General features: G+C 40.6%; 1 protein-coding gene across 4 annotated transcripts in view; it reads right to left on the reverse strand.

The window, feature by feature from the left end:
• Positions 1-1,709: 1,709 nt before the first annotated feature.
• The window catches only part of utrn (utrophin), a 192,241-nt gene continuing 178,959 nt past the window's right edge, over positions 1,710-14,991 (reverse strand). For 2 of the 4 annotated variants that reach the window (XM_080290147.1, XM_080290146.1), the window contains 5 exons: positions 13,640-13,801; positions 12,591-12,828; positions 8,656-8,731; positions 8,370-8,453; positions 1,710-3,040 (listed from right to left, as the gene is read on the reverse strand). In XM_080290147.1, the coding sequence (XP_080146273.1) occupies positions 2,943-3,040; positions 8,370-8,453; positions 8,656-8,731; positions 12,591-12,828; positions 13,640-13,801 (658 nt within the window). In that variant the 3' untranslated portion in view covers positions 1,710-2,942. Of the gene's footprint in view, positions 3,041-5,569; positions 5,596-8,369; positions 8,454-8,655; positions 8,732-12,590; positions 12,829-13,639; positions 13,802-14,991 lie in introns of all 4 variants that reach the window. The other 2 variants (XM_026194061.2, XM_080290148.1) reach the window with 2 other exon arrangements.

The raw sequence follows: 14,991 nt of genomic DNA on the forward strand, positions 1-14,991 counted from the left end.
CTTCAAGTGCACAAACATGCGCCAAGGCAGCTCGCTCTCTCACTTTTAATAGAAGAGTAACGAGCAGTGCAAAGTGCAGGCTTTTGTTATTTGCCCGGCTGAAACTCATTTTAATAAACTTGACTTAAGCCTTAAGTTTGACCTCATTTGATCTTGAAGAGGTTGGAGGTCCAAAGTAACGTAACATTTACAATCCCCATAACATATATCAACATATGTGTTTGTCAGTACAAACAATGGCAGTAAGAAACAGTATTAATGAAGCTATGTAGAGCTGTTTATCACTATGACCTTCAGATCAATCTATTGACCTTGAAGGAGAGGTCAGAGGTCACATGTGACATGATACTTTAAATTTTTATATGGTACTTTCTATACACTGATCAGGTGAGTGAATTACAATGATTATCTCGTCATCCTTCATCTGGCACCTGTTAGTGGGTGCGATGTATAAGGAAGCAAGTGAACATTTTGTCTGTAAAATTGACGCATTAGAAGCAGGAAAATGGGATTTGAGTGAGTTTGACAAGTGTTAAATTGTCATGGCTACGCGACTAGGTCAGAGCATGTCCAAAGCTGTAGTTCTTGTGGGATGTCCTTGGTCTGCAGTGGTCAGCATCTATCAAAAGTGGTCCAAGGAAGTAACCAGTGACAGGGTCATGGGGAGCCAAGGCTCACTGATGCACATGGGGAGTTAAGACTGGCTTGTGTAGGCAAAACACATTCGCACTACCAAAACGTAATATTTCATGCTAGGTGACAAATGGTAAACATATTACGCTTCAGAGCACCGAACACGTCCCTAAATGACGAGAAAAAAAAACGAGGAGACGTGAGAATTGTTTGGAATCAATCTACATGTTTGTTCATTTGACTTAAATCGCTTTGGAAAACAATATTTAACATTTTTAAAGTGCTGGTTAAGGTTATCGTTAAGGGATAAGGTTAGGTTTAGGGCTGGAATACATGGCTAGAACGTCATTTTACTGGATTTCACCCATAACCTGGTGCGTAGCATAAGAACACGGAAGGTCACCTTTTGCACTCCTCAGGAACGCCGGGGGATGTGACAAATCGTCGGGATGTTACACCTCAGGAGTGAGAACGGGCTGGTGGACAACAGATGAGCTACTGTAGGTCAAATTGCTCAAAAAGTTAACCTTGGATCTGATAGAAAGGAGCGTCTTAATCTGTGGGATGTGCTGGGAAAACAAGTGTGATCCATGGAGGCCCCATCTCGCAACTTACAGGACTTAAAGGATAATCAAGTGGACCTTGAAAACCTTACTGGATATAAGCCAAATTTTAACGACTTGTTAGCACGACCCGACTTTACAGCTCTACAAAGTTTTATCAGAATTCATTTCTAATTTTTCAAGCTGGCAGTGGCGCCACTCGGCCTTCCAGTAGATACACCGATGGTTTCAGTTTCAAAATCATAGGTGACTTCCATCTCGAATTATCGCATTCACAAGACTTTCAGAAAGCTTGACCTCTGACCTCGACTTTGAGGTAGATTCCAACTAGCCCAAGATTTTTTAGTAGATATACCTATGGTGTAAATTTAAAACTCCTACATCGCTTTGTTCTCGGGTTAACGCATTCACAAACTTCGACAACACGACATCATTTTCAACTTTAAACGCAGACGTTGCCAAAAACATAACCTCCTGTGGTGGAGGTAATAACGAAAGCACATGGGGGACGTGTACTTGTTATAAAAATTTTATTTTGAATAAAACAACGTAGCCATATTACATGTAGTGTGGTCCATCTATTTTACATACCTCAGGAGAAGCGACACAGTTCTGCCATGGTACGGTTCATCATGATCATTAAAATCATCATCACCATCAGTTTACAGTCAGAGGTTATAGTAGTGTTGTTCAATCTCACAAGTTTTACAGGGTAGCATATAGCACAACAACACGACGCAGTGAGGGACCAGTGCTAGAAGGCCAGTGGAAAACCCCCCCAAAACAACCCAGCAACAGATAAAATACTACTCATCATAACGGGAGGCTAGCTTCAGCAGGCCACAGACCCATCGTGGTACAGTAATAGTAACTTGTTTTTTTTCTCCTTTTTTTAAACTTGGTAACTCCTCATTGCAGTGTACACCAATACAGTGAGCTAAAGCTTAGAAATCTATACCAGGTTGCTCATGGTTGTAAATGAACACACAACTGTTTGACGAGTTTACGAACCACAAAAACAAAACTGTGTCTATGAGTCTGAGGTAGCAAGGCAATCATGGCTTTCCTCTGATTTCTGAACATATATCTCTTTTAAAAAAACAAACCAAACCTATTCTACATGATAACGGCGGGCCTCTCATAAACCCAGATTCAAAACAACTTTAGATTTAAATCTGTAACTTCCAAAACCATTTTTACACAATCCCACAATAATACATCGACTCTCACCTCCGTCTTCCACGTGTGGAACGACAAACTTTGTAGGCACAGAAGGGGTAAAAGTTTACTTTAACAAAATCGCAGCTGAGACAAAGTCTGCCGGCATATCGATGCTTTTTAAAGGGGAACTTGACATCAAGCATGCTACGAGATAGATAGGAAAACAAACCAGGTGATCCGAGAGGTGATAGTTTACATTTTGGAAATGATCCTTTCAGCCACCGGGAGCAGTGTGTGCTCTCCCCAAGCATTTAACAAAAGTCTGGGGCTATTCGGGGCTCGATGGTACAAAGCAGTGGAATGACAAATAAAAATGGAACAGTTTGATTCCCAGTTAAGTCAACAGAATTCAAACAAAATCCCAACCACCCTCTGAAAAACAAAACAAAAAAATCTATACAAAGCCCCGTGTCCATATACTCATCTGCATACCTAAATAAATCACTGACAAATGTTCAATTCGGTACAATCTACAGTTCATAAAATATACAGTTTGCATAGTACAAGACAAGGTGGTAAAAGTAGTTAAGTTGTCTGCTCCTGTGCATCTTTGGGATTTAGGGGCAGGGGATTTTGTTTGTGTGGGAATGGTCTCTCCATCCTCCAGTCAGTCCTCACATCATCTGAAAACACACAGAGAGAAAACGCTTTGGATCAGACGACAAAAAGCAAGAATCTTGAAACACGACAGCGCCAGTTCACATACAGCCACAGAAAAGCTCGGATTTATGAGTCTCTTTGGTTAGTCCCGAGCGCTGCAGGTGAACCCGCCTCATTTCTCTTCATCAAGACATCACCGTGTGGAAACGTCAGAAGTTCAAACAAAGTAATCGGGTTTGAGAGCTGGCAAATGGACTGCAGTCCCTCAAGCCAGTTAGAGTCCATTAGGAGCGCAGAGGGGGGAAAGTGGGAGGTGGGCATGGATGAATCTGGGAAGATTTTACAAATCAGAGCTCTCCTCAGAAATGAAATTAGGCACTCAAACTAAAGCTTTGCGCTGAAGTTAAAGGAGAGTGCATGGAGCGCTGTCCGCCGAGGACTATAAAAAGCCAGGAGTGGAAGATGTTTGGGAAATGAACTCATTAGATTTAATATTCAATTGATGTGGTAATGCATGTGTTGTGTAACACTGCTGCAGATGAGTCAGATGAGGTTGCATTATTGTACAGAGGAACGTACTCCAAAGCAGGTGGTAAATAAACACATCATTAACATGGAACCTGCAGGAGAACAGAAGAATGAGGAGACCTGTGGTTCACATAGTGTTTGTAGTCAAAGTGCATATGTAGATAATGAATACAAGTCATAAACTCACAGTGCTGTAAAAAAGTATTTGCAGTCTTCCTGATTTCTTAGTTTTTTTTACATTATGTTTCAGGTCGATCAAATTCTAATATTAGACTAAGATAACCCGAGTAAATACAAAATTCAGTTTTTAGGTGATAATTTCATTTATTAAGGGGGGGGAAGCTACACCTGCCTGGTTATGTGTGAAAAACTTATTGCTAAATGATAAATTAACTGTGGAAAGCTGAGTTCAGTTTTAGTACCCACACTCAGGCCTGATTACTGTCTGATCTCAGGAAGCAACACATCATGCCATGATCGAAAGAAAGGGCGGAGAAACAGTCATTAATATCTATCAGTCTGGAAAGCATTACAAAGCCATTTCTAAAGCTTTGGGCCTCCAATGAACCAGTGTGAGAACATGGTAAACCGGCCTACCACAAATAAAGCGAGAGAGCATCAAAGACTCATTCAGGAGGTCACAAAAGAACCCAGAACAACATCTGAAGAACTGCAGGCTTCACCTGACTCAGTTAAGGTCAGAGTTCGTGATTAAACAAGAAAACGACTGGGCAAAAATGACATTCGTGGATCCAACACAAAGGCTCGTCTAAGATGATCCCCAAGACTTTGGGGAAGATATTCTGTGGACTGAGGAGACAAAAGCTGAACTCTTTGGAAGGTTTGAATTACATGAATTACATGTGGAGTAAATCTAACACGGCATTTTTATAAAATGATTATTGCACCAACATCCTGACAACAATTCTACCTTTCACCAGAAGATCCTAAAGGAAATTACTCTGTCACTAGTTCATGCCCTGAAGCTCAAGAGCATTTGCAGCAGGGCAATGATCCGAAACACACCAGCAAGTCCAGCTCTGAATGACTCAAAAAATACAAAAAAACAAACAAAATGAAGGTTTTGGATTGACCTTGTCAACGTCTGCACCAAATGAGACTTTTTGACACGACCTTAATCAGGTCATTCATGCATGAAAACCCTCCAGTGTGGCTGAATTAAAACAATTGGACAAAAATTCCTGCACAGGGATGTGAAATACTCATAGCCAGTCGTTCTTGCTGCCAAAGGTGGCACAACCAGTTATTAGACATAGGGGGGAATTACCAGGTAGGTTTGGATAACAAACTGCATTTTGTATTTACTCTGGGCATCTTTGTCTAATATCTTCGATCTCAAACATGTATGTTTATCAAATAAACAAAAAAACAAGCAAACCAAGAAATCAGGAAGAGGACAAAGTTTTTAACAGCGATGTAAATTTTGAGTTGCAAACTGCTTGAAAGGACGGGCTGTATTGTTCTGGTCAACAGAGAGAAAAGTAGAAATGTCTGACTCTCAGAAAATAGGCAGTTTAACTGGCATGTAAAAGTACTGCTTATTGTGCAGGGAGACAAGCTGAGCAGCTTAAAAAGACCCTGAGGGGAAAAGAGGTGTGAAGCAGAACCAAGGGACACCGGAGCGGGGTAAATAATTACAGTGGGAAGAGGTCAGCGGCAACAGCTTTCACAATACCTCTGTCCCAAAATGCACCTTGGCCTCAGACTGAGAGAAAGAGAGGAGCCGTTAATGGCACTCCCCTGGGATCCATTAGCAGCCGCTTTCTCACAGAATGTGGAGGGTTGAGGCAGGTGAAGGCTTCGTGGAGGGGACTGCTTTTGTGGCAGCAGCTGTAATTACCTCTAAAACGTGCTCTATTCCAACTTCTCTCACCTTTGCCAATTACCAAAATACCAATCCCTCAATACAAACAATACGGCGTAAGAACAAAAAAACAACCCACTGCTAAAAGACAAATTAACATCCCCTGTTGCGTCTTTAAATTTATGGGAGAACGTCTTACCTGTGGTCTCGAGGAGAGGCTTGAGGCTGCAGGAGGCAAAACAAAGAAAAATTAGAGCAGTTTAACACTTGAACTCCCCAGTTCATTTCAGCATTTATGAGTCTACACAAAATTGTCAGCCTCTGGGTACCTCCCACGTACTTGTGCGCACACTGAGCGGCTGAGTCCCGGTGCCTCCGAGCTATGCAGTAACCAAATTCTAATAACGCTGGAACGTGTGCCAGATTACAATGGATTTATAACTAAAGCCCTCGCAGGAGTTTCGACTCTCCAATAATGGAATACAATTTAAAAATCACCGAGCTCGATATTTTAGCGTTCTAATTTATTTTGCTATTTGATTAACGTTCCCAAAGGTGAATATTGTTTCAGATTCAGCTATTAGGAGTAATGAGCTATAACGTTTTCTTCCCAATTTGATCAAATACCAAATTTAAATGATGATGGCTGAAACAATTAGGCCTGTATTTAAACTCTGTGCATCTGAGCAGACATCAGAATCGAAGGCACAAAGTCACAAATGGGTGCAGAGGAACCTGGACCGCACTGAGCAAACCATCCGAAAACAGAAAATTTCAGCGCCGTGCAGGACGAGACCATCTGAGTTCAGGATTACAATACTTGACACTTTGCTGTGCACACAAAGACACGGGAAACAGGCACAAAGCCGAGTGGCAGCGTGAGAGACGAGGAAATAAAAAGGAAGGATACAGAGCAGGAGTGTGCGAGGGGCTGAAAGAGGAAAAAGACACGAGGATCGATAAGAGCACTGAGAGGTGGTAAAAAAAAAATCGGAAGGCGGATGATGAGTTTGGTTGATATTGTAGATTATGATGATTACATCAGAAAAGTACCACCGTTTCTCCACAGGCTCAAGCGTGCACCTTTTTAGCAGAAAAAATACCTCAGAGATGTCTAAAGTCAGTGTTGTGCTGTGAACATACTGGGAATCATTGACTTTCATGCCATGCATGTGTAATTTCAGTTATCCCATGAACCTAACGGATCTACTTTGAGTTCAAGTTAAATACTGCTTATAAACATTCAATGCAATAATATGTAAAATAGTATGATAAAAGAGGGGAATGTTACAAAACCATTTGTGTAGCTGAAATGTAAAAGGTGGTATTTAATAAGTAAGATGACAGACAATTACTGTAAATAGCAACTATTTTTAAAAACTCTTCGTTGTTCCAGACGTGATTGAAGCTAAACTGCCAAATATTCTCCTGTCCCAGCAATTCAACAGTCTGTTTTGGCAAATTTATCTCAGTCGCAAACACATATTTCAGATCAAACAAATTTAAATATTAGACAAAGATAACCCGAGTTAATACAAACTGCAGTTTTTAAATGACGATTTCTTTTAAGTAAGTGACAAAGCTGTCCAAACCTAGAGTACCTGGTCCTAAGTGAAAAAGCGATTGCTAATAAACTAATGTGGCACCCTTGGCTTCAAGACCTGCAATCGAGCAGTTTGTGATAACTAGAAATGAGCTTTCCACATCAATGTGGAGGAATTGTGGCTCACTCTTCTTTGCAGAATTGTCTCAATTCAGCCACAGTGGAGGATTTTCCAGCATGAACAGCCTGCTCAAGGTCATGCCAAAGCATATCAATCAGATTTAAGTCCAGATAACCCAGTGTTTACATCCAAAGTGTGCTTGAGGTTCAGGACATGAGCTGATTGATGGTCAGGATTCAGGATTTTCTGGTAGAAAGCAAAGTTCATGCTTCCTCCAATTACAGCAAAACAGCCCGAGACCATCACACTACCACCACCATGTTTGACTTTGGCTATGATGTTCTTTTCTAAAATGCTGTGTTAGTTTTGTGCCAGATGTAACGTTTGTCTCGTCAGTACACAGAATATTTTTTCCCAAAAGCGTTGGGTTTTTTTAGCAAATGTGAGACCAGTCTTTGTGTTCTTTTCTCCTTGGAACTCTCTCATTGATACCATTTTTGCCAGTCTCTTTTTTGTTGTTCAATCATGAACTCTGACCTTAACTGAGGCAGGTGAAGCCTGCAGATGATGTTGTTCTGAGTTATTTTGTGACCTCCTGGATGAGTCGTCGCTGCGCTCTTGGGATAATTTTGGTAGGCCGGTTACTCCTGAGAAGGTTCACTGCTGCTCCAAGTTTTCTCCATGTGCAACTAATGGCTCTCACCGTGGTTCACAGGAGTCCCGAAGCTTAAGAAATGGCTTTCTAACCCTTTCCAGGCTGATAGATGTCAATGACTTTGTTTCTCAGCTGCTTCTTTAGATCGTGGCACGCTGCTTTCTGAGATCTTTTAGCCTACCTCAGACAGCTTCTGTTTAGATGATTTCTTGATTCAGCCAGTCTGGCAGTAATCATGCCTGAGTGTGGGTAGTGAAATTGAGCTCAGCATTCCAAAAAATGTGGTTAATCACAGTTAATTCATCGTTTAACGAGGAGGAGATTAATTACTTTCTCACACAGGGCCAGGTAGGTGCAGGTAGCTCCTTTCTCTTCATAAATGAAATAGTCATTGAATAACTGTATTTTGCAATTACTCAGGTTATCTGTGTCTAATATTAAACATTTTTTGACGATCTGAAAGATTTCAGTGTGACAAATAAGTAAAAAAGTAAGAAATGATCACAGCACTGTATCTTGCACATGCTACATCAGTTTTTCTGTGAAGGGCTTTTCCGGTTAAGCAAACTGTACTTTTTCCTCTGCTGACCTTCGACCTTATGGTGCGACAAAAAAAAATCTGCTGCAGGAGGCTGGGAAGACACGGTGGGAAATTCGAGGAGGAGGATTGGGAAACTTACGACTGCATGCAGGGAAGGAGTTGTTAATCTGCTCCATTACATCTGCCAGGTCAGAGCTGCTGTTATGGGAGTCCAACAGCTCATCTGAACACACATGCACGCAAAGCACAGAGAGGTTGATTTTCAGTTACCACACGCACTCACACTTTAATACTGCACCACAGCGAGGAACAGTTTACATTTACAGAAAAGCGAATATTTTTTCTCTGTTGTGAGCAATGGACTGATATCTTCCTATTTAAATAAACAACAGTACATTAAGCCTTTTTCAGCTTGAGTGTCTCACCTGAGTTTTCAGTAAGTGGCCCTCGATCTTGCACGATGGGGGAGGACAATCCATTTACCCTCGAGTCCACATCGGGCTGATGGAGAGACAGACATGAAAACAAAACAAAACAAAAGAACATTTAGTCATTATAACACAATTATTCCACTTGGTGGCTGCTTGACAACTTCAAAATTAGCCCTGCTTCACAGCAGCAGGCGGAGACAAGAAACAACCAAAGGGCAGCACAACGAGGCTCTTGTCATGTGCACAATTTCCCCAAACAAGCCAAAACTGAGTTTAACACACTACAGTATCAATCACATTTCAAGCCCTCAATTAAAATTAGCCCAGTTTTTTGTTTTGTTTTAGCTCAAATGCTTTACCCTGATGGTCTTCAGTGAGTGGAAAGGTAAAAAATATGTGCACATGCTCTTAAATATAACTGAAGTAGAAAATGGTTAAAACAGATGATAGTACATACTTAAATCTAAACAACAGCGCTCATATTTAGGATTTTTCTCTGCTTCTTGCCACTCTGTAACCTCTAGCCTCATCTTGATATAACAAATAATTATTTGCCCTCCAGTGTGCTGTGTTCTCAAGATCTAAAGATTCACAAATAAATTAATATATTACACACACACACACACACACACACACACACACTGCAGAATATGTCAAAAGTCTGTTGAAAAACCAATTTCTCAGATGCTCAGAAGTGAACACTTCATGTCCAGTGACATTCACGGCACAATCTCCCATTCCCTTTGGCTTTTCAAGTTCAAGAAAGTAAATCAATGCTCCCTCCCCTCTCTCATATACCCTCCTTCTTCCTCTCCTCCTTCATCTCCTCGTGCCCCTAGCGCTAGCGAAGGCTAACATGTTGGAAACGTCTCTGGAGCACAACCAAGTGTCTCGAGGCTCGTCTTAGAATAGCTCAGGTCAGGGTTTTGGTCACCCTTCGGGAGTGTGAATTTAATGCGTGCCATCAGGAAGGCTGGGTTTATTACTCTGAAGCTTGGCAGTAACACAGCACTTGATGGAAAGACGTGTTGACACATCGTCAGGTCTCCGGGGACTCTCTGAGAACTGTAGTTCTTACTTAAGTGTTTGGATGTTTCCATGTGTGCAGGTAGCTGTGTGCGCCGTTTATGTTTGGATTTTCTGTCTGTTGCAATCAGCGTCAGAATAAATCCACTGCAGCATGCGGCAGCATTGATGGAAAGTCTAAACAAGGCTAACTCAGCGGAGGTAGAAATGCAGTAGCTTAGACAGTATACAACACTACAGCACATTGCAACCTGACAGTCTGCTGTATAAACCAAATTAAGAATCGCCTTTCAGCGCAGGTTTTTCAAGCATTTCTACTTTGAGATTTTACTTCCTCATCGCTATAATTGACAGTTATAGCAAACGTTTTAGCATTCAAAATAAACATGAGCGACACAGTCCTTGATTCGCTTTACTTCTTTAGTTCTGTGTGTAGTATAGGGATGAGAATTGCCAAATGACTTTCGGTTTGCCATCATTAATTAGACACCATGGGAAGTCATAAAATATTCAGTTAAACTTCAATTTTATTTTTTTCCCCCAATTCTGTTTTATTTAATGCAGTGGCAAATTACAAAAAAAGTCTCCACAAGGTGCTTTGAATTGTAAGTTAAAGACCCTACAATAATACAGGCACTTAAAGAAAAAACACTGAAAACACTGCAGTGCAAGTGTTGCTGCTGCTGGTTGCTCTGTGGCTTGTTGCTAAAAGATTTGAAGTGATTTGGTGAGCTAATGAAGCTGAAGGGAGATTGCTTTTGATACTTGTATCATTAAAAGTTAGGGGGAAAAACACTAAATTTGAGGCTTTTATTTTGGAAATGTGGCATCTTAAGGATGCTGGCAAACTATAACTGATGCTTTTTTTTAATTATGAATTTTTTAAGCATTCTCTTCAGGTTATAAATATAAATTGGGAGCTTTTATTTTTGAAAATTTCACAGCATCAAAGCACCTTAATAACATCCGATAAATAACTGAAGCCATAATGAAATTTTTAAAGAATCCTGTTCAGTTCCTGCAACTATTCTGATGCTTTTCTTCTCATTGACAGATTAATAATAACACATTTAACCTTTTATTTATTAAGAAAACACACTGAATTTGAAGCATACTGGTCTTCCATTTAGAAACTAAGGACTTTTATTTAGAAAATCTGACAAACCCGTGCAGGTCACTGCCACTGTCAGGGTGTAGGACTGTTATCTAACATTGTGTGTGAGACGGACGATGAGAGGGGCAGCTTTAAATTGTGAATGACAGCCAAAATACTTCAAACTGCCTTCAAACTGCAGTATGACGTTAGCTCGTTTTAGATGACTGACTGGAAAAAAAAACCTACATATACATCTTGTTTCCCACACTTGATGTCAAGAAAGTGAGAAGAAATCCACCAATCAGAGATTCAGAATTTCAAATTCATCATAAGTCATAAACTGTCAACTGCATCCACCTGTATCAGATAAGCTGTTAGTTACCATGGCGATGGCATTCCTGAAATGGGCTTGGCGCTCCTCTCAAACAAAAATTGCTTTCATCCTGCAAACCGCGGCTCATATTCACCAGCTTTAAAAAGCACGAGCGCCCCAAAAAGTTCACTAACAGATCTGCATTTTGTTTTTGTGATTTTACTTTTAAAAACATGGTCATGGAAGCTACATAAAAATGGTGCTTATTTCTAGTTTTTCCTTGATCAAATTATAACGGGCCACCCAGATATCACTCCTTTCACTTAAATACTACAGATTAAAAAAAAACCCAAAACATTTCCTACAATCTGGTGGTAAAATGATGCTTGTAGAGTTAAAATTGACAAATTGAATCAATGAGCAAATGTGGGTTATAGTGTCTGTATGTCCTAATAACACTACCAGTATCTGGCAACCTTGCATCATTAACTGCATTCTAAGAGAAAGTAGAAATCAGTGTCCTAACAGCTATTTAATATTTTATTTTATCTACTGTACTTCTGCTGAAGGACAAATTTAAATTTTGTGAGAGTGCAATACTAAAACTGTTTCTGTCCAAATGTTAATCATCTGCCATTAAATATCTGCTGAGTCACGTCAGCTGCCGCCTGTTGTTATGAGTTATTGCCCATGCTCACAGCTTCTCAGCTTCCAGAGAGCCAATACCTGCCCCCCCCTCCCCTCAGTTTGCTTTATCAGGATTGCTGCTTGTTTGGCTTGAGGCTTGTGAATTTCTCACTTGGCACAAACAATCCAACCTCAGTGAGCAATTAGGCCGGGTATAAACAAATCTGGAAGTTATTAATACGGAGATCGGAGATGGATGCTGGGTGGAATGGAAATGATGTGATTAGGATCTAATCTGAATGATGATGAGCAGTTTTTTAAAAATTGTGATAAAAGTGGGTTATCATGTGGATTTCGGGATTAATAACTGCAAGCTCATGATGGAGCTCGACTTTGAACGAATCCCTTTAATTTACTGGAAGCTTTCTGTATCAGCATTTTACTTTTACGTCTGCTTAAATTATTTTTTTCCTGAGCCGTCTGAAACAGCCCTGCCAGCTGGTGTGCGTGAGTGAGTCTGTGAACCGTGATTACTGCCCTGCTGCTCCTCAACAACAAGCCTAATGAACTGAACGGAAAGGAAGCTAATGTGGAAAATAAACTTTATATCGCAGTTGTGTATGTGCTGTACTCAAAGGAGAAAACCATAATTCCTCTGCTCTGCTGCAAATTGGTCCTACTAGCCATAAGACAGTAATCATGTGCTGTATGAACTTGCTGTATTAACAATAACAATGTTACTTCAGGTTTTAAATTATTTTCAGAGAAACTGCATGTTTTCTGTCTGCAAAGCACCAAAACTACAGTCGGTAACGGGAACAAAACATAACCCCAAGTCGGGGATAAAATGTGTACATGATACGTCACCTGGTGCAGTAGCTGTCGGAGGCGATGAAGCTGAGATTCCAGCTGTTTGTTGTGTTCCTCCAAGATGTGCATGCGGGTCTCCAGCCGGCCTTTGTGTTGTCGTAGCAGCCTGGCTTCAGCTAAAAGATCTGCCTCATCGGGGAGGGCCGAGGGGCCCTCCGTCTCCCAGGGGCTTCCTGTAGGCGTGCCTCGCTGTCCATGTTGCTCCTTAAGTTGCTCATACTCCCTCTGCAGTGTCCTGAAGAAAAATTGAGAACAAATAAGTGAAGAAACAAGAAATGTGTCCATACACATGGATGAATGTGAAATTGACGCAGAAGCTGTGGCAGCTGAACAGCTGGGAAATTGGACAAATAACGGGAATATGTTCTTCTGCCTGGTGTTTCCCGTGTAAATATATAATGTTTTAATATTCTTAAAACATTCAAAAAGCCAGTTCTGAACCTCCACAGCGGGACGCCACACAAAACACCACACTCGTGTTTACCTCTTCATTCTGTGTGAAATCCTATCCACAGTGGATAACCAAACATAACGCCCCCTACCAAATCTCTCGCCTCACTTCCTCTTCACCCTCTCAGTGCAGAACTATAAGCTGCAGTACTTTACTTAAGTTGGCATTTATGAGACCAGCTGTAAAGCTCTCACCCGCTCCCCTCTGCCTGTGTATGTGTGTGTGTAATCAGTGTTAAATCACTCCAGTCGAGATGCTGGAAAAAGCATCTCGACAACAATAGATTGCACAGTCACTCTGTGTCTATACCAACTCCATTTACAAATCAAAACGGGGAAGGAGCTGGCGGGTGAGATGCACTGGTGGTACGGTAAGTGTCTGTGTGCTGTAGTGTGACTCGAGCGTACACGTGTACTTGAAAGAAGAAGCTGTCAATAAACACTTAGCGTAACAAAGGCAAACAGATAAACCCCATTTTTATGCATTTTGAGAATGTCACTTTTCATAAAATTAATCAATAGCTCGTAATCACTATCAGCAAAGACGTGATTATCAATTTTAATAAGATTAGCCAGTTTTGATGTTTGTCTCCTACCTCTGCTCCTCCTCCAGACGCGCTATGATCTTTTCCAATTCGCCGCGCTCTTCCTTCTCCACAGCCTGTAAGATTTGGGCAGGACTCTGAGGCTGGCTGCAAGGAGAGGCCTCCCCCCCCAGTGTTTGGCAGTACTGCAGGATCAGGGCATGCTCATCATCCCTGTGGAAAGTGTAGAGCTTATGATGAGTGACGAGACCCACACATCCTGTCCCTGCTATTCAGTTCAATTCACCTTCTGTTCAGTTAGAGACGAGCTATTTACTTTTGCCATTTGAAAGAATTATGGTAACTACTTGTATCAAATCAGTACGCTTGAAAATGGCTTTGAATGAACCCTGGGTGATTACCATGACACAGTGCTGCTCTATAAAGGCAGCAGAAGGAAAGTGGAGGTTGAAGGGTTTTTCATGCCAGCCAGCAAACTGTATAAAACAGTGGTTCCTAAATGTTTCACCAAAAACAGCCCAAAAGCCCAAGAACCCATTTATCAACTACAAACTGAGCTTTAACAGTGAATTTTAATCCGTTTACCAGCTATGCATAATAATTTTGTCTTTTCATATTTTTATTATGTTTTCTGACTTTCAATTGATCCGTTTTATTAACTCTTAACTGTGTTCTCATTACATCTAGCTGACAGTAAGGTTCAGCTACGCATGCTGTTAGCTTACAATTTCAACTGGCACTTAAATTTCACCTCTTCAGTCATGATTATCTTCTGATGGTCTATTTCTACTCTTTGTTCACTTTAGTCAACTCTTTACTTGTCTGCTTAAACATGTGCAAATCTATAATTTTTTTTTTTTTAAACAGCTGTAATTTGTATTTCATGTTAGTTATGCTAACTATTGCGCATATTTCTTGACTACTGCAGAAATACCTTTTCAGGCTATTTGTAAACAAGGCTAAGGTTCTCAGTTCTGCTCAATATTTTTATTTATTTATTTAATTTTTTTAATCTCTTTATAAGATTATTGGTCCCTCCACAACAATCCCAATTTCTCATTTAGCCGCTTGGGAAAATGAATTGCCCACCCCTCCTTGTCTAGCAATCGATGCTATACACACAGACGGGAATGCTTTTCCCCTATTTAAGCCAGTTCGCATCTATTCTCTTGTTTGTCTGTTTTGATTTTTTTGATTACATTTAACATTTCAGCTTTACATATTCCATAGCTAAATGTACAGTACACTCCGTTGATTAGTCTCTGTGTATTGATAGCATGTATAGTTAATTTAAATCAATAATAAATTTAGTTTGTGTTATTATTTTCCTCTTTCACCATTAGCAGACCCCAACTTCATACATGCAGTAATCAAATTCTGAGACCACTGCTAAAAAAGACACC

This window comes from Astatotilapia calliptera, chromosome 15 (assembly GCF_964374335.1).
Source record: "Astatotilapia calliptera chromosome 15, fAstCal68.1, whole genome shotgun sequence".
NCBI lineage: Eukaryota > Metazoa > Chordata > Actinopteri > Cichliformes > Cichlidae > Astatotilapia > Astatotilapia calliptera.